At 35.1% G+C, this 24,844-nt stretch overlaps 1 protein-coding gene across 2 annotated transcripts; it reads right to left on the bottom strand.

Annotated features, from left to right (window-relative positions):
• Positions 1-9,864: 9,864 nt before the first annotated feature.
• LOC121251038 (phosphatidylglycerophosphate phosphatase PTPMT2-like) lies at positions 9,865-14,537 on the bottom strand. 2 transcript variants are annotated; one of them, XM_041150341.1, is made up of 6 exons: positions 13,975-14,537; positions 12,994-13,116; positions 12,471-12,564; positions 12,291-12,373; positions 11,354-11,443; positions 9,865-10,606 (listed from the first exon to the last, which is right to left on the bottom strand). In XM_041150341.1, the coding sequence occupies exons 1-6, from the start codon at positions 14,179-14,181 to the stop codon at positions 10,340-10,342; spliced, it is 864 nt and encodes a 287-aa protein (XP_041006275.1). In that variant the 5' UTR covers positions 14,182-14,537; the 3' UTR covers positions 9,865-10,339. The 2 variants fall into 2 exon arrangements, with proteins under 2 accessions (XP_041006275.1, XP_041006276.1); XM_041150342.1 differs by having other exon boundaries at positions 13,987-14,536.
• Between the last annotated feature and the right edge of the window lie 10,307 nt (positions 14,538-24,844).

A 24,844-nucleotide genomic window follows, 5' to 3' on the forward strand; every position in this document is an offset into this window, starting at 1 on the left:
ATCAAGTAATTAACTGCATGCAGGAGGCTGGATAATTAATGATTCATTAGGGCATCTCATATCTTCTGTTTATTTATATATATATATATATAAAGAAATATATATTTAGCTATAAAATTACATAAATCTACAAATTGAAGTGGTATATCATGTTGTAAATTAGTTACTTATCGTATATACATATATATTAGACTGGAAAATCTTGTTAGAGTTCGATTACAAATTGGCCAATATATTTAGATTTGATTAATTTAGTTATTCATGATCTGTAAGTAAACACAAAAAAGATCCAAAAACTAACAGAAAGACCATCATAGGAGCTGCTTTGAGTGCAGGTATCTATATATATATATATATATGAACTTGATTTTTATTTAATTTATTGTTTTGCTAGACTATCATATATATATATATAATGCTTGATGATCAGTTTGTTAAAGTGGCTGTCATTCTATTAAAAGGCGTCGTATTAATGGGTTCTTTGGGTCTGCTATCAGAAAGGAGGGAAGGAGGTTAAAAATCGCTTATTGGAAATATGGAATCTTCACATAGTAGCAATTGATGATATGACAATTTAAGTCGGTCTCTTTGTTTTTTTATTATTATTTGGGTTACTTCTTTATTGCTTTATTCTATTCTAGATTCGAGCTTTTTCCGCAGTATTAATAGAGAGTAGCTAGGGAGGAAGTGCTTATCCCCCGAGAGAGAGAGAGAGTAACGTGCTGCATACTATCTTTTCTTTCTTTCAATATGGGACATGCATGAGTAAAGCTAAAATCAACATTGAGACAAGGCAGCTTCATCGTAGTTTCTGAAGGGAATAAAGATTGAGAGGACAAGAATAAACTTTACGGTTTGAAATGACAGATCAAATCTCTTGCCTCGATGGACATTAATTTGTACTGTTATATATCGATGATCATGTATTGACTGACCATGAGTTCTCGTCTTGACATACATGATACATTCAATATATAATATTATATGATGGCAATATTGTTTCTCACAGCTTTCATGCATGCATGTCATCATATTACACATACATGATAAAATATTGCCAAAGTAAATTGTAATGGACCTTCCTCTTGTTTTTGGAGATTCAAACAATGCATGCCTTATAGTGGATGAATGAATTCATGTTTATAATATGTGCATGCATGCTACTATTCTTGATAATATTAGTAACAGTACTACTGTCAATAACAATATCAGAAAAGCTAGGGAACGAAAGGGTGGTGGTCTATCTTGGTCATTTTATATACATATATTGTATATAATTATGTGTTGGAGAACCTAAACAATGTGGTCATGTACAGATGCTTGGGGTTTGTAATTAAATTGTTAAAATAGACAAAAAAAAAAAAAAAAAAAAGAAGGAAAGAAAGAGGAAGATCATCCTATATATATATATATATATGTATGTATATATATATATGTATGTATAATATATAGGAGGTGGGGAAGGGGAAATAGTGTCTCTTTCCACATGCAATAGAAAAATAAAAGGGAATGATATGTCTAGCTCAACCTAAAAAGGTGATATTCATTTCTTTCACTTTATGGAAGATTTTGGAAGCTTTTCAGAAGGGAAATATATAGTTGCATTAACTTCTAGACTATAAGCAATTTAAGAGGCTTTCTCCTGGTGTATGCAGATTTGGTCCATAAAGAAGTTGCAGGAAGAATTGTTGTAGTGCAAGTAGGAATATCACAACATGCATGGCCCTATATATTACCCCATCTTTTTTTTCTTTTCTTCTTCCTTTTTTTTTTTTTTTTTTGGATTCTTTCCCAATAGTTCTGCTAGCTGCTTTTCAAATAGAAGCCTAGGCTAACCCCCCATCTTCACAGCAGCTTCTTGCAACTTTCAAGCGTATTTTAACATGAAATTAAAATATATATAGACTGGTTTGCAGTACTGGTAATTAGTCTATATATCTATACATACGGCTAGCTAGCTAGCTTCTTGAGTTAAGATGATCAGTGACCAAATTAATTATATATACAGTAAAGAGGGTCACAGTTCTTTCTTCAAAACTCATGTAGATCATAAGATCAAGTAATGTAATTGGTCAAAATAAATGTGTACAAATTAATCAGATCGTATCTATTTATAATAGCAACAGAAGACTCGTCGATCTGGAAATATAGAGTTGTTGAATTTAGGAGGGTTTGGTGAGCATATTCTGCATGCAGTTGGAGTAGAGACATCAGCATGAGTTTTTCCTTAATTTGATAGAATGAATCAATTAATAATTAAGGAACAATATATTATATAGTGGTTAGCAAAAACATATATACATAGGTTGATTCCAGACGTAGTACCATCGAAGTATATATGCTACTCATGATCAGTAGTAGTACTAATTGTTTCAACTCATGATGTCACAAAGGGAATTTTGCTTCAGAAAGATGCATGCAGCTCGCAATCAGTAGGAAATTGGAGATTGGCCCCTTTGAGCCCTAAAGAATATCATTTTTTTTTTTTTATAGGAAATAGACTTTATTCATTCATGAAAGCGAAGTTACAGTTGTGACCTAATACATATAGGAAAAATTTCAGATTACAAGCCAACTACTCACGGTTAGGGTCCCACCAGTATGCAAATTTCTTTGTGACTGGTATGGTATCAACTTCTATAACTCTCTACAGACAAACCGTTTGAGAGACCATACTCTTCTTAAAGCAGAGATTTCAAACCCCACATCCAGAGGAGGAAATGATTTTCACTCTATAGACAAAATGACCAAGAGACTATTTATTTTTTATTTTTACCTAAATAAAAGGAAATAATAATAAACATAAAGATAGATGTGAAAATAACGGATTACGACTATAAATCCGAATTTTCAACTTGAAGGAAAGCAAAATACAAGAAACAAATAGACTGTGGTGGCACATGAGAGACACGTGCCACGCTAGGAGTGTGGTGGCTAGTCAAGTCTGAGGAAGCCGAGGTCCCTGGTCCCAGAAATGCCACGCGAGGTGGTAGTACAAGCTTCCTAGTGCAGTGGCACGTGGATCTCACGCGTTGCTATAAACTGTGCGTGTGACTCACGTGCTGCTCCATTCAACGAAAGCATTCAGCCGTTCGAAGGATCGGCAACCTGGGAATCCTACGAAGGGGCGCGTGGTGGTCGCTGGCCTTTAGAAAATAGTCAGATCAGTATTTCGCCATACTTTGGACGAAAAAACAAATAAAACTGAAATATAAAGGGCTATACAGTCTTTGGTCTAACCATATGGGAATGAGGATGGGTTTTTTCTGGGGCGGCTCTTTGGAAAGAAAAGGGAGATAGAGCTTTTGGCTAGAAACAAACAAATCCAAGAATATCATTTTATTAATTGTATATAATATTATATGAAAAATGTATATACATGGAGAACAAGATTAGGACAAGAATTGGTGCCCCGGCCCACAATGACGTTCAATTTATTCAGTACTGAATAATTAATGTTGATTACAAAATTAATTATAATCTAATATTATTAAAAACCGATTAAGTAGTTATAGAACATTTTCATATGATATATAAGCAAAAAGAGGAATCTATACGCATAAACTAAGATTATATATTTAAAATGGCAGGCTAGTAAACAAACATATTGACAAAACTCATCACGTGCTGTTGGAAATAATGTTGGAGGTTTGATTAGAAAAGAATAAATAATTAAATTTGTTTTTTATTTCTTTTCGGCATGTTAGTCATCCTATATTATATTACGAGTACACACGAAACTTCCAACTTTTCCTTTTGTTTGTTTTGTGAATTTTATTCAGTCCTTTGGATCCTTGATCTCATTCACCAACCCAGCTTGCTCGAATAGATCGATCGAAGGGATCGTGTAATGAACGCCATTGCCAAACTGTTATGAAGCCCACGAAGAAGTAAAGTGGGCTGAAGTTTGGAGGAGACCGTGGGCCATGATATACGATATGAAGAACTGAAGGAATAAAACGTAGTGTTGCGCAGCAGTTGATTGTTATGCACTTTTATCTTTTACTGGTTTGCCATTTTAATTACAGCTGTACATGGACACGTGTAAGGCATATGTAAGCCAAGTTAGTTACTGGCAGAGAATATAGGGAAAGTCTGGAACGTGTGTGTGGGTACGAATATTCTGAACAATTGTCTAGATGGAAATTATCTGGAGGATGGTGTGCCTCGAACAGCACAGTGATTCTACTTTTATCAACTATCCATTTCTATCATCTTCTACAATATTCATCTATTCCAATATCCATTAATACATAGACCTTCCATTTATTTCATCCAGTACTTTAAGCTACATTACAGTGGTATCAGGTCTCCGATCCGGTTCCAAACCATACAACCATTCATTATTTCTTCTATTTTCTTCATTACTCAGACCACCATTTCCACATACATTCATTCATGGCTGATAATACTAGATCCAAACATCAAGATGTGCTGCAGCGGCAGGAAGCTCAAGAAACTCAGATGCAGGCTCAGGAGGAAAGGATGCATGCAATGCGTGCAGACATAGCCCAACTAACTGAGATGGTGAAAACCTTAGCCACAAACCAGACGGCACAAATGGTTCACCGTAAGACATTTAATCAGTAAGACAGGGAGTTCCAGGAATTCAGGCGTGAAGGACAGAGGGGGGTGAAACTGGATTTTCCTTACTTTGATGGCACCAATCCAGCAGGTTGGATTTTCAAAGCTTCACACTATTTTGATTACCATCAAACACCTCCTGCACAATGATTGTTAATGACATCATATCACATGGACGGGGATGCATTAATATGGTATCAAGATGCAGCAGAGACAGCACAATTTAATAACTGGGAGACTTTTTCTAGAGCCTTATTGCTTAGGTTTGGACCCACAGCCTATGACGACCCCACGGAGGCCCTCGCTCTCCTTAAACAAGTGTCCACTGTGGTCATCTATATGGCTCAATTTGAAGCCCTCTCAAACAGACTGAGAGGACTCACTGAATCACACAAGCTGAGTTGCTTTCTCAGTGGATTAAAGGATGAAATCCGTCTTCCCGTACGGATGTTCAACCTCTTGAGCCTCAATGTGGCTTTTGGGCTTGCCAAAATACAAGAGGAGTACCTGTCTAATTCAAAAAAATAAGGGAGGAACTGGTTGGACAGAAACACTCCAGCCAACTCAAGATAAGGAAGTAGTTACTCTCCTAGTCAGTTTCAGGGAGTTGGTCAGAAACAGTTCAAGCCAAGGAGAGAAATTCCATCATCTCAAATGGATGAGAAAAGGAAAAAGGGTCTATGCTACCATTGTGAGGATAAATGGAATCCTAATCACTTGTGCAAATCTCCAAAGGTGTATGTGTTGTAAGGGTGTGCTGAAGAAGGGGAAGATAAAGGTGAGGAAATTTTTTTTGATTCACATGACATGCAAGAAGGCCAACAAGTAGAACACAAGTTAGAAATATCCCTCAATGCTATCACGGGAACTCCCAATCCTAATACCATGCGAATCCGTGGCTTTATTGGTGGGGAGATGGTGCTGTTTTTGGTGGATTCAGGAAGCACTCACAACTTCCTGAATCCTTCTTTTGCAAGGAAGGCAAAGCTGAAGGTGGATACCACTCAAAAGCTCAAGGTGCGAGTGGGCAATAGCGAGTTAGTCACAAGTGAAGGGGCATGTACAGCCACAACACTCAGATTACAAGGTAACCAGTTTACTACTTCTTTTTACTTGTTAACTTTGGGTGGTTGTGACGCTGTTTTGGGCATACAATGGCTGGAAAATTTGGGCAATATAACTTAGAACTTTTCCAAGTTAGTCATGTAGTTTTTGTGGCAAAATAGATTGGTTGAGTTGAAAGGTCTCCATTTGGGTAGACCATCGTTTGGGGAAGGAAAGCGAGTCCTGTTGAATAGTATGAATGGGCCCAAAAGAGTCTTGATCCAATGTTCTGGTGTACAACCCACATTCACAAACCCAAACACTACCCCAAACACAATCACAAACACAACCCAAAACAGCTAGTTAACCATGTTATTACAGCAGTTTAAACATGTTTTTGCAGAACCTGTAGGATTACCACCCAAGAGAACCCATGACCACAAAATTACATTAAAAGATGGAACCCCACCTATCTCCACAAGACCATACCGATACCCATTTTACCAGAAAACTGAGATTGAAAAAATTGTCGCTGATTTGCTCAAGTCAGGGATGATTAGACCCAGTTCTAGCCCTTTTTCCTCACTAGTTTTACTAGTCCGAAAGGCTGATGGAAGTTGGCGCCTATGTGTGGACTATAGGGCCCTAAATCAAGAGACGATAAAGGATAAGTTTCCTATTCCCGTCATTGATGAGTTGTTGGATGAGCTTTATGGCTCCGTGATTTTTTCTAAAATGGATTTAAGGTCCGGGTACCATCAAATCAAGGTGGTTCCCGAGGATGTTCACAAAACTGCATTTCGCACTCATGAAGGGCACTATGAGTTCTTGGTAATGCCCTTTGGGCTAACCAACGCCCCGTCCACCTTCCAAGGGTTAATGAATGAACTTTTTAGATCTTTCTTGAGAAGGTTTGTGCTGGTTTTTTTTTACGATATATTGGTGTATAGCCAAACTGTGGAGGATCATGTGGAGCATGTAAGACTAGTGTTAGAGGTTCTAGAAAAAAATCAGCTCTATACTAAGATGTCCAAGTGCAGTTTTGGGATTCAAGAAGTAGAATACTTGGGACACATAGTGTCAAGTGAAGGGGTTAAGGCCGACCCGAGCAAGGTAGCTTCCATGATAGAGTGGCCCACTCCTACCAACTTAAAAGCCTTGAGGGGTTTTTTGGGCCTAACGGGATATTACCGTAAGTTTATACGGCACTATGGGCTCATAGCGGCCCCCTTGACAGCCCTTTTAAAAAAGAATGCTTTCACTTGAAATGCCACAGCTCAACAAGCTTTTCAGCAATTGAAGGGAGCTGTTTCTCAACCTCCCGTGTTAAGGCTTCCAGATTTTACAAAGTCTTTCATCATTGAGTGCGATGCGAGTGGGTGTGGTGTGGGAGCAGTACTCATGCAGGCTGGACAGTCCATCTCCTATTTCAATAAGGCCTTAAAAGGTAAGGCTTTGGCCTTGTCCACTTACGAGAGAGAGTTACTGGCTCTTATCATGGCTGTACAAAGGTGGAGGCCCTACTTATTGGACCAATCTTTTATTGTAAAGACTGACCAGCAGGCCCTAAAATACTTACTAGAGCAAAAAGTGGGAACCACGGCACAACAGAAATGGTTGACAAAGCTTATGGGCTACGACTTTAAGATTAAGTTTAAAAAGGGCAAGGAAAATAAGGTGGCGGATGCTCTTTCTAGAAGGGATGCAAAGGGGGATGAAGAAGAAGGGGTGCTGGCCATTATTTCTTTTCCCACACCAGATTGGATTGATGAGTTAAAGGCGAGCTATTCTTCCTCACCCGAGCTACTGGAATTGTTAGCTAAGTGGCAGTCCAAGATAGAGCTACCTAAGGGTTATACAATCCAGCAGGGGCTTGTCTTAAAGAAGGGGAGGTTTGTGATTAATCCCAGTTTTGGTTTTAAAGCCAAAGTATTGCAGTTTATACACAGCAACCCGGAGGCAGGCCATTCAAGGTTTCTAAAAACATATCAAAGAGCTAAGAAGAATTTTTTCTGGCATGGAATGAAGAAGGATATTAAGGAACTGATAAGAAACTGTGAAATATGCCAAGTCAATAAACATGAGAACCTCTACCCAGCGGGTTTGTTGCAACCTCTTCCCATTCCAAACCAAGCTTGGGAAGAAATATCTATAGACTTTGTGGAGGGTCTCCCTACTTCTCAACGGGTTAATGTCATCCTAGTCGTTGTGGACAGGTTGACTAAGTATGGTCATTTCATGGCCTTGGCACGCCCCTATACAGCTGTCGGAGTAGCTCAGACTTTCTTAAGGGAAGTGTTTAAATTACATGGATTTCCTAAGGTCATCCTCTCAGACAGGGATCCCATTTTCCTAAGCACTTTCTGGAAAACCTTGTTCTTACTGTAGGGTACTTCTCTAAGCTATAGCTCAGCTTATCACCCGCAAAGCGACGGGCAAACAGAAGTCCTTAACAAGGCATTGGAAGGTTATCTAAGGTGCTTTGTGGGCTGTAAACCGAAACAGTGGTCTCAATGGCTTCCCCTTGCCGAATGGTGGTACAACACCTCGTACCACACATCAGCAAAGATGCCACCTTTTGAAGCCCTATACGGCTACCCATCACCACGACTCATTACATACATTCCGGGTACTTCACAGAATGACGCAACAGACAAAATGTTGACAGACAAAGAACAGATCAAGCTCCTACTCAAAGAAAATCTCAACTTTTCACAATAGAGAATGAAGAAATTTGCAGATCAACGAAGAACTGAGAGGGAGTTTCAAATAGGAGATTGGGTATACCTCCGTTTACAGCCATATCATCAGAAGACAGTGGTTGCAAGGCAAAACTTGAAACTTTCTCCCAGGTTTTACGGTCCCTTTAAGGTGGTGCAGCGCCTTGGGAAGGTGGCTTACCGCTTAGAGTTGCCACCGGAGTCCAAAATACACCCAGTTTTCCACATTTCTTGTCTCAAGAGGAAATTGGGCTCGAATCCAAGCCATTCCGTTGCTCCCTCTAGTCAACGACGCCGGCGAGGTGCAGCCAGAACCTGAAATGGTGGTGGAACACTGTATGCCCCGACATGGGAACAGAGCTCAAACTATGGCTTTGGTGAAGTGGGTGGGACTATCGGCAGAGGAGAATTCGTGGGAGTCCCTACAGAGGCTTCGAGAAGATTATCCCCACCTGGTGGGCCAGGTTCTCTAAAGGGGATGGATCTGTTATGAAGCCCACGGAGAAGTAAAGTGGGCTGAAGTTTGGAGAAGACTGTGGGCCACGATATACGATATGAAGAACTGAAGGAATAAAATGCAGTGTTGCGTAGCAGTCGGTTGTTATGCACTTTTATCTTTTACTGGTTTGCCATTTTAATTACAGCTGTAGATGGACACGTGTAAGGCATATGTAAGCCAAGTTAGTTACTGGCAGAGAATATAGGAAAAGTCTGGAACGTGTGTGTGGGTACGAATATTCTGAACAATTGTCTAGACGGAAATTATCTAGAGGATGGTGTGCCTTGAACAGCACTGTGATTCTACTTTTATCAACTATCCATTTCTATCATCTTCTACAATATTCATCTATTCCAATATCTATTAATACACAGACTTTCCATTTATTTCATCCATTACTTTAAGCTACATTACACAAACTTGAACCTTCTTGATCAAATGGTAAATAATTTGGGCTCAGAGTCTCTCGATCGTGGACCGAAGTACGTATAAGATCGTTAGATGATTAATCCAAGCAATTTTTATCAAATTTTATTGCTTCCATTTTATACATAGTTGGAGAATTCAAAGAAACTTTTTGACTGTGCAAATGGTGGTGCCCGGCCGGGGGACTCGCGGGAGTTGTACAGACAACCACTGGGAGCTAATCTGTTGTTGGCATGTTGCCATGCATCCAAACTGACAATTAAAACCTGAACAGAACTACGTATGCACACCAAGGAACACTGTTTAAACTTTAAAGTTCATTCACCAAGAGTACTATGCCACAATCCAACTGTTCTTTTAACCTTTTTACCTTACTCACATGAGAGTTTGTTAATTTTGAATATTATATATCGATCAGCCCTCCATATTAGCACAAATAAAAGATCAAGAGGTAACTTGCTAATTGGTCTTGTGGCCTTTACTTGATCATGAACATGACTACATGAGCCCGCAGCCAATTTGAAAACAACAATATTCTGATTGAATTTATGATGAAAATTGTTCCAAACCATGGAGGTATGCGGGCAAAAGTGAACAAGCAAATTAGAAAATTTGACTATTACAAAGGGTTTATGTACAAGTGGAACTGCAGGTCACGACTCATACCCACCAGCACCGTGTCAAACATATTCTCGATGGCTCGGGGTCTTTTTAGCCCTCTCTCTCCCTCTCTTAAACACAAACCTACTGCAAAGTCATGCCTCTACACACAATCTTTGACTCTCTCTCTCTCTCTCTCTCTCTCTCTCTATGAAACACAAAGCTACTGCAAAGTCATGCCTCTACACACTATCTTGACTCTCTCTCTCTCTCTCTCTCTCTCTCTCTCTCTCTCTTAACCACAGAGCTACTGCAAAGCCATGCCTCTACACACAATCTTGACTCTCTCTCTCTCTCAAACACCACTATTGCAGCAGTGGCACATGGATTAAAATTCTAAAATTATTTCCATAATGCTCTTCTGCACAAGTAACCAAATTCTTAACATATATGTGACGTGTGAGGCTTAGCAAGCACGTGCCTCTGGCACTGGCAGCCGCCTGGGACCTGGTCCACAACCACCAGAAACTTTCAAGGAAGCAAAAAGACAAGTTAATTTTGCTATCATCGGCCGGGCCTTTATCGCTTTAGGGACAATTTCCAGCTGCCAACCAGCATTACCATCATAATTGCCATGATATCCTTCAAGATCAGCTTTTGTTATCAGAACTGCATCCCCTGAAGGAGAGCAAAACGTTGTAGATGGTTGGCGCTTGCTGTACTCTTGAACCGCCTGCTTATTATAATCATTGACATTCCAGCCATAAGCAAAAACGTTAAGCCAAGCAGTAATATATGCTACTTGAAAAACAAAGTAATCCCAATAAAATGGTTCTACTGACATGCAGCCAATAAGGCATAACTACTATCCTAGCTATTTTGTACACAATTCATATACAATTCTTAATACCGGCTAAGCAGGAAGGTGACAAAAAAGAGAAGGCAACACTTGCAGTATGTGACCAAGCCAGAGCTTTTTCAGAGGGGACAAAACTAATCTATGTGTGTACATGTGGGTGATTGAATTGACTAACTCATACTAATGGATATGGTAGTTTTAATTACATATTTAAAGAACATCAAAAGATAGGGTTGTAATGGGAGGAGTTTATATTTAAATCTTTTTCTTGGCTGAGTAATTAACATAAATTAAAAGACATAGAGGGATGCAACCTTAGTATACAGGAAATATACAAGAAAACCCCTATATTCAAGAGAAGGATTCATATATTGAAATTATGAGAAGCCAACACCAAAGAATAAAAGATAATAGAGACTATGAATGAAAGCCACGCCCCCTCCATGCCAGTCACTGTTTGCAGCACTTTCATAACTGCCACCAACCTAAGTACTCCTTTAAGATTTAAAAAAAAAAAAAAAAAAAGGGAAGCAAACTTGGGCCTCAAAATCTCCAGTAACTTAAGAGATATATTCTCTCTCTTCACAACAAGAACATTCTTAGGCCACCTTATTAACATACCTTCCACTGTGAGGGGGCTAGCAACACCCGAGGTCTTCTAGACCGCACATAGTCCAAGGCATCAACAGGTGTCATGTTCTTATATCTCACCTTCAAAACATAAACCAAATAACTCTTATCACATTCATATGGTCCAAAATGCATAACTAAAAGATAATTAAATCTATCCAACAGTAGGGGTGGAAATATATGACACGACCCATGAATCCAACACAAACACGACACAAAATAAGCGGGTTTGGATTTGATATAAATGGGTTTGAGTCAAAACAAGTTGACCAGATATGACAACTAACAAACAAGTCAATTGAGGGTCAACCCGCAATCAACCCATATAATACAAATATATTCTATCTTTAAATTTTATAAATATTAGTCTTATATGCCTTTATTGTTATTGGGATGTAATACTAATTAATATTTGACTGCTTAATATCTCAAACTATTTAACTTTTTTTGTTATATGTAATTTTATTTTATGAAAATTTTTAGTTTTCTTATATATTATTGGTTTGGATGTTGATAATAAAATATTTTTATCATAAACCTAGTTGTAATTGTGAATGATTTATATAGTTATCTTTGTATTATATATGAAATTATATTAATTGGGTTAAAAAATTAATATACAGGTGAGCTCAACCCTTCTGTATGAAATGGGTTAAATGGGTTGTGTCCAGATTAACCTGATAAAATTTAATTATTAAACGGGTTATGCGAATCCTGTCGGGTCACCTATTATTTATATAAATTGTGTTAGGACTTTAGGGTCTAACCCGTTTAATTAAACGGGTCAAGTTCGGGTTGACCCATATAGTCTAATATTTATAACTTGACAAGACACAAACACGACCCACAAACACTTATTGCCACGCCTATCCAACAGACACATTTTAAAAACCAGAACATAAATACAATGCACAGAATAGAATATTACCAAATAGCATAGAACAATGGTTGTACTCCTTCCTCGCCCAGCTTTACAGTGAACATAAGTAGATATTCCACACAAGGCATTCTCTGCATTAAAAAAGCAACAGGAAAATTAATTTATGTTTCATCAACACGCCACAGAGCTTAGGAAGCGGCACAATGGAAAAGAGATCAATTAACTCACTGTGAATGAAGTCCACAGCTCGGTTGATATCTACAAATGAGGGAGCAAAGAGGTAATCTCTGGTGGGAATTACTAGGTGGTCAATTTCATGCGACTGAAAGCCATTGATAAATTTAAAAATGGGTGAATCTCCAGGAGTGAAATAACTCCAACGAAGAGAGAAAAAACTAATCAACGTTCTGTGTTGACATAAACACTGTAAATATATAAAAGTTTCACTTAAAAAAAAAATTATCAAATTTGGTAAAACCAAAAGGGGAAAAACATCAGTCTGACACTTCTATTAACTCACAAACCAAATTGGCCCACAGGTTAATACAAACCTTAAATGAAAATGAAAAATTTTTAAAATTTTTTTATTAAAAGATCAGTACTTTTTGAAAAGTATTAAAAGATCAGTACATATATCACATTAGTAACTTGCATTATACAATCCAATAACAATTAGCCTAAGAGTGAATGCGTCAATCTAAATTAGGAGCAAACAACCAAAACAAGCAAATAGTGTAAAGGAGTCATGCACATGATACAAGGCCGTCGGAACCAAAGTTTCATAAGGTTCATTCAGAGTGATAACACCACCAACACCAAGCTGCTTCAAGCGAGGAACATCTTTGGGGAATGGAACTGCACCCAGCAGCAGAAACTGAAAAATAACAATTGATTAACGTCAATTAAATATAACCAATCAAAAGATACATTTTCAACACAATACAAAGTACCACTTAAGTACGTCTACGACAACATCAATACACGCGGTACAAGCTCCACTATCAGCTGAGGCCACAGAACACAGCCTGGCGGTTGAGAAACATAAGAGTAGGAACTAGGAAGTTTATTTTCAAATATATAACAAGGTAATATAGTAACGAATTTTCTAGAGGCCCCAAGCAAGAGCCGTCAAAACTCTGAAACTTCAATTTCTTTTATCCTAACGCCATCTCTCAGTCACCAACTTCAGCAGAACTAACCTTTTAGTTATTGGGGAAACTAGAAATAAGTACTTAATACTAAAATCATTAGGCTGGATATCGTTTCATTTACAATTTCAGAATTTGGCATATGCTAAACCATGAGTTTGTCTTGGACTCCACTCAAAAGTAAAGTTAATTTTCTCAGACCCAGAACGTTCAAAAACGTAATTTTTCAAAACAAGGTATAACTCTTGTTTGAGATTGCAGAAAAAGATGGGTGAGGCTGATGGGAACCGGTTCCCATCAGAGGCATTTGGAGGCCAAGGCCAGAACAGCAGAATTTTACAATTCTACGTTTCTTTTGCTACACTGTCCCAGCAAGCAATCAATCACAGCATAGAAAGAAAAAGAAGAAGCATCATAAATCCAAAAGTAATAAAAAAATAATAATACTTGATCAACTTCTTTGCTTTTCCTAAGCTTTATAAGCAACTCATAAGCCCTAATTTCTTTGCATTTCCTAAGCTTTCTCAGCGACAAAACACAGAAGAAATGCAACCCCAACCATTAGAATAGTAATTATTTAATACCCAAAAAACCACCTGATCAACTTCGTCCCACCATCTGAACTCGGCCTCTATCTTGTTACGAAGCACATTATACAAAAGGGTCGGATAAAACAGGATCCGAGCCCCAGCTCCAACCAGCGCTCTCTTCGCGTCAACCCTCACAATATGCCTGCCCGAAACGTCGCCGACCCGATCATCTTCTGCGTCTTCCAATTCCTCAATCTTCATCCCACGGACCGACGGAAAAATAAGAGAAAAATAAAAAATAGCACCAAAATCCGATCAAAAACCAAAACCCCTAATTCCACAGATTGCGCCCCAAATCGAACAAAGAATACGAACTAAATAAAATACTTGGGTATAATCATTAACTAGGAATTGGGCGACGAGGGAATCAACCGGAAGGTAAAGAAAGAATTTTTGGAACCACAGGAAAGTTGGGTGAGTGGAACCTAACTCTGGGGAATGATAGTTGGATTCGGGGAGAAAAGATTTGTAAACAGAGGGATGCGAGGGAATCGAATGTAAGAGAAGGATGGAATATTTTTTTTGCAAACTGAAACGTTTGGATGGGAGCTATAAATTCGTACCAATCTCATTCTATCTGATTATTATAACTTTTTTAAATTTTAATATAAAATCTAATAAATAATTTAATTTTTTAAATTTTAAAATAATAATAATATTAAAAAATAATATATTTTATTTAACTTTCATTTTAATTCATCTTATTTCAAATTATTATCGAGACCTCACCTAATGGTCAAAAGCTTTTGATTTATTGTTCTTTTACGGAAAGATATTCAACATTATTTTTTATTCTTAATTTTAATTGAAGTGCTCACTTATATAAAAATAATAAAAAGAGCTTACATAAAATTATCTAAAATGTGTTATATCAACTAATATAACTGACAATAATACAAATTGAATCTTGAATTGATTTGAAAAGATCGTTGCACAAAAATGTGATGTTGATCAACTCAGAGGACGGTTGACAATAGAGATGAGATACGATATTCTTAAAATTCTCATTACTTTTCGTAATTTTATTCACAATTACCACTAAATTAATATAAAACACTTTTTAATTTTATTTAATCATTATCTAATTATTATACAAATACAAAAAATAATATTATACAATTTTTACAAATTTCAAACAAAATACAAAAATTAATATAACTTTTACAAACTTCAAAATAAAAAATACTATTCAAATAATTTTTTAATTTTATAATATTTGTATTCAACTTTTTCTCTTCTTTTTCAAAAGGCAATACAATATTTTAATTCAAATTATTTTATTACTATTCACATAATTTTGAGATCATGTCTAAACGAATCCTTAATCTACAAGATTCTTGTGACTTAACTTGTCTTACTTATTAAGTTAGAAGTGATTATTTACAAGAACCACACTCTTTTCTTAAAAGTTTGTTTGGTGGGGTCTTTGAGAACTTATTTTTTGAAGTATCCTATAGCATTACTTTTTCATAAATAAAAGAGTCGGGCTACTTGTCGCTTAGAGTAGTCCGTTCATTTTGATCGATAGTGTTTTTTCAACTTTTTTTTTTCATTTTTCTATTCATATTTTTTTAATATATTTAAATTTTCTTTTAAAAAAAATACATCAATACACTTAAAATCACTTTCTAATCACTAAGTAAAAAGAAAAAAATTATTTAGCTATCAACTTGAGCTGTCTTACTTATTAAGTTAGAAGTGATTATTTACAAGAACCACACTCTTTTCTTAAAAGTTTGTTTGGTGGGGTCTTTGAGAACTTATTTTTTGAAGTATCCCAGAGCATTACTTTTTCATAAATAAAAGAGTCGGGCTACTTGTCGCTTAGAGTAGTCCGTTCATTTTGATCGATAGCGTTTTTTCAACTTTTTTTTTTTCATTTTTCTATTCATATTTTTTTAATATATTTAATTTTTTTTTTAAAAAATACATCAATACACTTAAAATTACTTTCTAATCACTAAGTAAAAAGAAAAAAATTATTTAGCTATCAACTTGAGCGGTCAAATTAAGAGGTAAAGTAGTTTTTTCCTAAATAAAAAGTGAGTTTCATAAATAACTTGAGTATTGGAATTTGGTCGGGTCATATTGGAAGGGGAATCCCCATCGAGTAGTCCATTCATAATAGAGGCTAGCTATTGGATGGAGCTTTGAAATAATAATAGAATACATTCATAAATAATCTTGAAAAATATATATTTATAAATCCTATTTTTTATACTCTCAGTACATTGTTGATATGTAATATTTCTACATCAACTCTTCTAAAAAATGATTAGTGATTTTTTTTTTTTTTTAAGTTGAATGGATCCACAACAAGTGACATGTTAACATACCAGAAGTTTAGTCGATCCTATTCAAACACAAGAGCTATTAAGCAAACATTCTTTCCCTAAACATTGTAAGGAATATATTCACTTCTCTAACCACTGATCTTAATTCTAAGTTATTTTATAATATCATTACAAGAAAAATAAGAATTTGTGACGGATTATTTACGACGATAACGATTATTTGTGTAAAAAAAAATACTAATTTTTGCATGAAATAATCATTTTCGCTATATATAACTGGTCACAAATAAACAGTTTTCTTTTAACTTTATTAGAGTTGCAATCTACTTTCTTTATCTCTATAAAGTGAGATTACTTAGAACAAACAAATTATTATTTTTATAAGTTGAAGCATAAGATCAAGTGAAGGAAATTGCATAGAATCTCAACGATAATAGTTTTGCTAGCTAAAATTAATCTTTCGTTCTTTTTGACAGCTCAGTACACTTTAACAGGGGGATAAGATGGCTTTAAATATATCCAATACAACGGACGTAGCTTCGAATCCATTGGCTGATTGTTCGTTGAGATGGCATATTGGATAATTGGTAGGGCATTACCTTCTAAAATTACCAATAATAACGTCCTTTTGTGCTACATTATTGAAATCAGCTTTTTGTTTAATTGAAATATAAGAGGATGCCATTCTCCGACATTGAATTTTCAGTGCAACACCATTAACATCCTTTCATATTTTCTCAATATTAAAAGGTTTAAAGTAAAAGAAAGATAGACATATAAAGTGAAAGACGTAAAGAACACGTCTCCTTGGTGGCTTACGTGTCACATCCTTTCAAATATATTATATATATTTATTTTAATAATTTTATATTTATATTAAAACTCGAGATAATTAAAATAAAGATACTACTTATTAAAAACGAAGAGTTACATTTCTTAATGGAAGGAAGCAACAAAAAAAATTGTGGATATATAGGTCTTCACTTGTCTATATAAATGTCTATATCTTCATCCGTCACATTCATTAATATATGTAAATAAAGATAGGCTGAAAACTCCTATCCAATACTCTTCGTATAGAAATCAGCTTTGAGGATTCACAAATATCTAAAAATAATCGGTTTCCTGCAAATAATTAATCAACGATGATCAGAGTTAAGTATTCTAACGATCAATTATTTATAATTAGATTTTCTCCCAAATCTTAAACAAAGGAGATCAGGTAATCTTTATTTAGCATTTATATGATCTTTGTTGAGTAATATTAAATACTAAATTATAAGAAATATTGTACGATTTACTTTAGAATTACTCGCTCCATTTTCGCCCATTTGTCTCTTCCTCCTTATCCTTTTTCTTTTTTCTTTGTTTTTAATGGATTATGGGCCCTTCAATTCTATGATGAATATTCGTTGGGGTTTGTTATTTTTTGTTTTTTTCACTAATTTCCGGGCCGTTCGAAAGATAAGTAGTGGCCACTCCAAGACAAGTTTTCTAGCTTTCTAGGATGCTTCACGAGCAAATGCTGTGAAAAACGACAGTGTTAAAATATTCTTTTACCATTTTTTGATTGATGAGGAGGAGCTAAAGTCGGACATGAGTAATGGAGTGCTATATATTAATTATTGTACGTGTAAAACATAAGAATGGGTTTGGTTGTGTATGTGAATGACAACATAGTTGTTGGCGATGCTACATCGGTTGTTGTTTTTCATGTTCCCCCGTATTGAAACCCAGCCTAAACTGCCAGTCTTGTGATTGGACTGTCCCGTTCGTGGTGGTTAGTTAATTAGTTGGTGCATGGTAGTTAGGCATTAAGATCCGGTGTCAGTAAGAATTTAAGGTCCAAAGCAAGAATTTAAGCTTCAGCTCATTTTAGATTTAAAAATACTCTCAATCTATCTCGATTTGTTTCTTTATTAAAATTTTTATAAATTTTTATATAAAATATAATAAATAATTCAACTTTATTTTAAATTTTAAAATAATAATAATAATAATAATAAATATTATAATAATATTTTATTCAATTTTTAACTTTCATCTCATCTCAACTTATTATCCAAACCTAACCAATGAGAGATATGATCCTCTCTACGCTAGCTTAAATGGATAGCATTTAATTATTTAGGATAGGTTTGGATAGTGAGTTGTGATAAAATGAGTTGAGATGAAAGTTAAATAAAATATTATTTTTTAATATTATTATTGTTTTCAAATTTGAAAACGTTAAATTGTTTATTATATTTTGTGTAAAAATTTAAAAATTGTAATAATTAAATAAGATGAGTCGAGAGAATTTCTTAATTCAAACCGGGCATTGTAAAGCAATGGATCATGATCATTTTTCATCATGTTGACAAATGTAATTAATGATTAAAATTAGGGGTGACAATATGTGACACGACCCGTTAACTCAATACGAACACGACACGATAAAACAGGTTAGAGTTTAGCCTTAATGGGTTCAGGTTAAAACGGGTTGACCCATTAAGACACGATTGCTTAACAGGTCACTAACGGGTCAACTCATTATGACCTGTTAAGAAAATTAAATTTACTTTTATACTTTTAGACCTAAAGAGCAAGGAAGACGCTCTATTTTCTTCTTCAAGTTCTAAATTTGTTTAGATCTGTGTTTTTAATTTTTTATTATATTTGGGATTGTAATATTAATATATTTACATTGTATGTTTTGTTTATTATATTTGGGATGTAATTTTAATAATGAATATTATTATAAATTGTGTGGATCATATTTGTTTGAATTGTAATTTTAGACTTGTAGTTAGTTTTTTATTTTTTATAGATATTATTTATATTTAAATATTTATATAAAATCAATCAAGTCAAACAGGTCGTGTCGTGTCATATCGTGTCTGTTCAACCCATTAACGTAAATGGGTTGAAATGGAATGGGTCGTGTCGTGTCATGTCGTGTCAATTTATTTCTTATTCATTAACGGGTCGTGTCGTGTCAACTCGTTATCTTAATGTGTCGTGTTTGTGTTGACCCATTAAGTGTAATATACATACCTTGACATGACATAAACACGACCTGTTAACACGATTTGACATCCTTAATTAAAATACCGTATGTTTTATAGTAAATTATTATATATATTATATATAATAAATTATATTTGTAATCTTAAAATATGTGAGTCTTGCATATTCTTTTTTGAAAAAATGTTAAATTTAGGATTAACATAAAAAAAATTATTTTTTTAATGATGTAACTCATTTTTTTTAAAAGAAGTGCGCAAAGCTTGCACACCCTATGATTGTATAAAGTATTACTCTTTTTTAATAGTGGACTTGTAACACACCGCTCCTCACAGTTAAAAATAAAATAACTTTTAAAAATTCTTGTAATCTAGAGTGTTACTACTGAATTTTGACTTAAAATATTTTCTTTTATTCTAAAGGAAGCGCTAGGTACAAAGATATTATAAATAAAATAATTCTTTATTAAAATACTGAGATCATAAAAGAGAGTGCACAAAAGTAATTATTAAAACTTCTCAAAGTCCATGCTATAAAATTAAAATCTTTGTACATGGTCTAGTCCACTGTCACGCCTCCCTGGACTAAGTCTCATCTTACAACTCTATCGTTATAAATATCCTAGCCTAGGGTGGTTTAAAAACATAAAAATAAATTAAAATGAGTCGATGACTCAGTGAGAAACTCATCATAACGTAAACATAATTAACATTAGGTTTTTCATAAAATATTTCTTGCTGAGAACTTAAAATCATGATTGTTCATACATATGCTATGACATGCAAGCATGACTTATCTTGGCTTATCTGACATATCTTAGTTATCATACTGGCCTACACACTTATCATTGTGTGCAAAGTTGTACACCGGTTCCACATCATGAGGCCACAAGGGGGTCGCTAATAGTATTCTAGCATACTATGATGGACCACTCTTAGGTCCGTGACTTGCACATCCACCCATAAATTCGCATTGGTACCATACATTTGAATGATCATTTGATTAACTGTTCTGAGCTTATCTTACACTTGATCTTATGAAAGCTTACGTGTCTTATGTAACGTTAGATGCATGGCATGCATAATACATATATAACTATAATATGCAAAATGAAACATGATGAAACACATGCTTGCAAATATCATGACATGCATGGTACATAAACATTAGTTTTGAAAGAACTGGCTTTGATAATAATATATATAACTAGCTAACATATGCTAATTCTAATTTTTTATCAAGCTACTTACCTTGTAGTGTTGCTTCCTAAAATTTCTGACACAAAATTGATCACGGTGTTGGACTGGGTGGTTTATAGGTTTTTTTTTTTCAAATAACACGCGGAAGAGAAATATTTATAGAGAAATTTGGGAGAGAGTGATGACCAATTTGAGTTGGACTCGATTAAAGAGTTTTAACGTGAAGATGACTCGGAGAGTTATATCCCTGCTGGAATAGGATGCCGATGAGTTCAACTTTGAGTTGGACTCGGTCACGATCATTCAAGAAGAGAGGTTGAATTTAAAAACATGATCTAGTAGTTCGTTCAATGTAGGATTGGTAGTGACTGAGACTGCGTAGGGGATTTCAATCAGTGATGATTTGAAATAAATTTCTAATGGCCAATTTTTAAATTCTAAAAGGAGTCTAACTAATTTAATAAATAATAAATAGAATTTAACCTAGTTATTGAGCCTAATTAAAACTCATAATCAACTTCAATAATTTATCGCTCGTAAGCTTATCCAATATAGTCCATTAAATATAATTTAAGTCTAATAAAAATTATTAATATCATGGCTTTAGAATTATTGGATCATACTTTTTTAATTTCAAAGATAGTGCATGCACAGGCTGACTTAAAGGCAGACCTTTAAATTGTATTTACTATTACTTATCATGTATTATTTCACCTGAAATGAAGTCTTAAAATAAATCATATTATATATATTAAGCATGTTCTCCACATCATGCACTTTAATTAATTTTCTTAAAGAATTTGAGGAATTTTTCTACATACACTACTGTGATACCCTGTATTTATGTGCATTTTAACTTAAGTAATTATTGTATTTATTAAGATTATAGGCTTTTTTGTTTTAAATTTTAGATTATTTACGTGATATTATTTTAATATTTTTAATTGTTAATTTAATATGTTTTCTTGTTATTAATTATTGTTTATTATATAAATCGCTCTTAATTTATTTTAAATTAGTTTATTGTTAGATTTAATTATTTTATTTTTATTTAATCACTACGTTTAAATTATTTTATTTAACTTGCTGTTTTGAAATTCTTTTCGTTGGATTATTTTTGTGACACAAGATGTGAGGATTGGACCTTGTTTCCTTCCCTCATTTTTTTTTCTTTTCCTCTTTTTCTTTTCTTCTTCTCTTCTTTTTCTCTTCATTTCTTTTTCTCCTCTCTCTCTTTTCAGCCCGCGACTTCTCCCTCTCTTCTCCGTCCGTGCGTCGTCCTCCACAACGCCGCCGTGCACCACCCCCTTTCGGTCACTGCCTCTCCCAACCGTCTCCCTACCGGCCGGCGACCTCACCCCTCAGTTTTCAGCCCATCTCACGCCACCGTGAGCCCCACGCACGGCTTCAAGCATTGACACTCTTTGAGCTCGCACGCCGCCGTCGTGCCACCATTGGCCACCATATCTTCACCACATCACCGGCGACACCCCAGCTACCTAACCCACCCATCCTTAGCCCCGATTCGTCACCGGTGAAGCCCATCCATCTCCATTTCTTATTTGAGCCTTTTGGACTTCAACGCCTCTACGTCGCCTCCCACGGCCAACCACCACCACCATTAGCTTCACCAACATCCCTAAGTCATTCCCTAGTAATCTCAAGTCTTCGTTTGTCCCTGTTTAAAAGTTAGGTTTTTGAGACCCACGACCTTAGTCCATTTTTCACTATTACATTGTTGTGTGGCCACTTCTAGCATCTCCATAATCTTTCGAAAATTATATTATATCACTGTAAGTATTTTCCCAAATAACTTTTGAGATTTAAATGTATTTTTACACTAACTCATATTTAATGTGAACTGGTTTGGTTGTGCCGGCTGAGTCCAAGGAGTAAGGGAGTCGGTTGGATTGGATGATGGAGTTGTTTGTGTGATTGGTTTATGCTGAGATTTGTTGGTTGTTTCAGGTTTAAATATTAATGTTTTGGATTTGACGTTGTTTGTGGTGGATGTTTAAGTTACTATGAGAATTGATGAATGGTCGTTTGGGTGGATAAATATGATTATTTAGATTGTATAGTGTGACGATTTTGTAATTGTTAGGTGTTATAATTTGAGTTAATGTTGATTGTTGGGCTTGTGTTATGGAGGGTCGTGTTGAGTTGCGACGATTGTGGGCTGTCATTGTCGTAACGAGTTATGAAAGTGAGCTGATTGATTGGACATGACGTATTGGGTTGATGTTTTGGAGGTTGTGTGGGAGTATGCTTATACCATGTATTAAAACTGAAGTAAAATGATGTCATGTGTGGGCTGAATAGAATCACAGAATTTAGTTAGTTTTATTGAATTCGCATTTATATGGAGTATTAACATGTTAGTGAATAATTTACTGTTTAGGTCGTGACATTGATAGAGCTCAAGTTCAAGGCTCTAGTAACTCTTCGCAAGAGTTAGGTAAGCAGGGTTCATATTATAGATTTGCATAAAAGGAAATGAATTAAGGTTGGTTTGTAAAATTGTGCATGTTATTTTAAAAAAAAAATGTGAAAAACAACCTCAATATATGTTTTGCATTCACTCATGAAATATGTATGAAAGATTAAAGAAATGTTTTTGACATGAAAAATGTAGATATGAGCAATATTTGACATGTTTCTGAAATGTGCAAAAGAACGAATATGAAAATTGAGATTTTTATATATGTGATATGAAATATTTTGGATCTATTATTGATCATCTGAAAATGATATGAATGTGTTCAGCATGTGGTTTAATATGATATGGATATGAAAACTTTTGGCATACTTATCTGTTTTGATTCTGATTCTGAATATGATTATAATATGATGATATTGGTTCACGTGATATGGTTGGTACCAACATGATATAATATGATATGAGTGCACCCACTTTGGAAACAAAGTAGTCTTTTATGTATTCTTTCCTGTGTGCACACTCGAAACTCCGAGATTGAAAAATGAGAAGTTTCACAATATAATACTGCCTGATTTGGCCACCGGGGATAGCACAACCCTATCACGGGAGTTAAACATGGTATATGACATGATACAATACGATATAACATAATAAGATGAAGATGTGCAGTTATGTTATGCCAAAGCATTTTTTTTTTAATATGAAAATGGTTTGTGAACATGAAAAAATTGAAAAGTTGCTCTGATTTTTCTGATAACACGTTTCGAGATGTGCATATGAAAATGAAATGCTTTATTTCTGCATACCAAACTTTCTAAAAATAGCTCATGTTTTACATACTAGTATATGTTCTCTGCTTACTGAGTTGTGGATAACTCACTCCTTATTTTCATATATTTTCAGATAACATTGATTACCCAGCTGGGGGTCAGGAATAGAAATTGGAGCTTGGCTAGGTATGGATGGAAGGTCGAGTACTTAAGAGTATCATTGTTAGTAGAAGGATTTAACTTGAGTATTTGAAGTAGTTTATGTTGTTTGGATCTATTGAGACATAAAGATGTATCGTTTTATTTCGTCGAGATTATTGAGAGATTGTGGACCCCCTTTGGTTTATGTTTTTTTTGTAATGATGACTTATGAAGTTTGTATTATAGTTATTTAATTTAGAAAATATGAGATTGTGTACTATTTATGAAGTCTTTGGAATTTTAAATGCTTGGAGAGACAGGTTTGTAAGTGACAGGTAGTAATTCTCCGACCCTTCCGAGTACGGGGTGTTACAGCTGCTCACGTACGGAAAGTACTGAGACATGATACGTCCAGCTTTTGAGCTCATGCTAATACAGGTCCTTTACAACAGAGAGGAGTAAAAAAGTAATTAAAAGAAAAATAAAATTATAATTAAGAAATGTTGGATCGATCTCATGACGGGATGATCCCTGAACTCCTTCATGAGCTGATTGATGAGTTGAATGTTTCCTGTTGAGACATCTTTATTAATTTGGTCTTGGATTTTAGCTTCTTTGCTTTTGACTCTCAATCATTCTTCTGATCTTATCCACGTACGTACGTACGTTACCCCTTATCCTTAGTGAGGAGCATCCAATGCACATTATATATATATATATATATATATATACACATATATATACACACACATATATTTCATTTCTGAAACTTGTTCTCTATCAGACAAATTACGTACAATCATTTCGGACGTGAGAAGCTTCCTCATCCAATTCACCGTCCATCGCTTTAGTTTTGTCTCAGAAATTTGTCGGGATTGGGCGTAGGTGTACGTACAATGCAGTACCCGGGAAAAATTCCCAACCTTAACGATCTCGTTTTCCAAGTTTCAAAACCATGCAGTACTGGAACCGTTGCTCTCTGTGACTCACAGCTAGCTGCCGCCGGTTGTCTTT

Source organism: Juglans microcarpa x Juglans regia, chromosome 2D, assembly GCF_004785595.1.
Source record: "Juglans microcarpa x Juglans regia isolate MS1-56 chromosome 2D, Jm3101_v1.0, whole genome shotgun sequence".
In the NCBI taxonomy this organism is placed as follows: domain Eukaryota; kingdom Viridiplantae; phylum Streptophyta; class Magnoliopsida; order Fagales; family Juglandaceae; genus Juglans; species Juglans microcarpa x Juglans regia.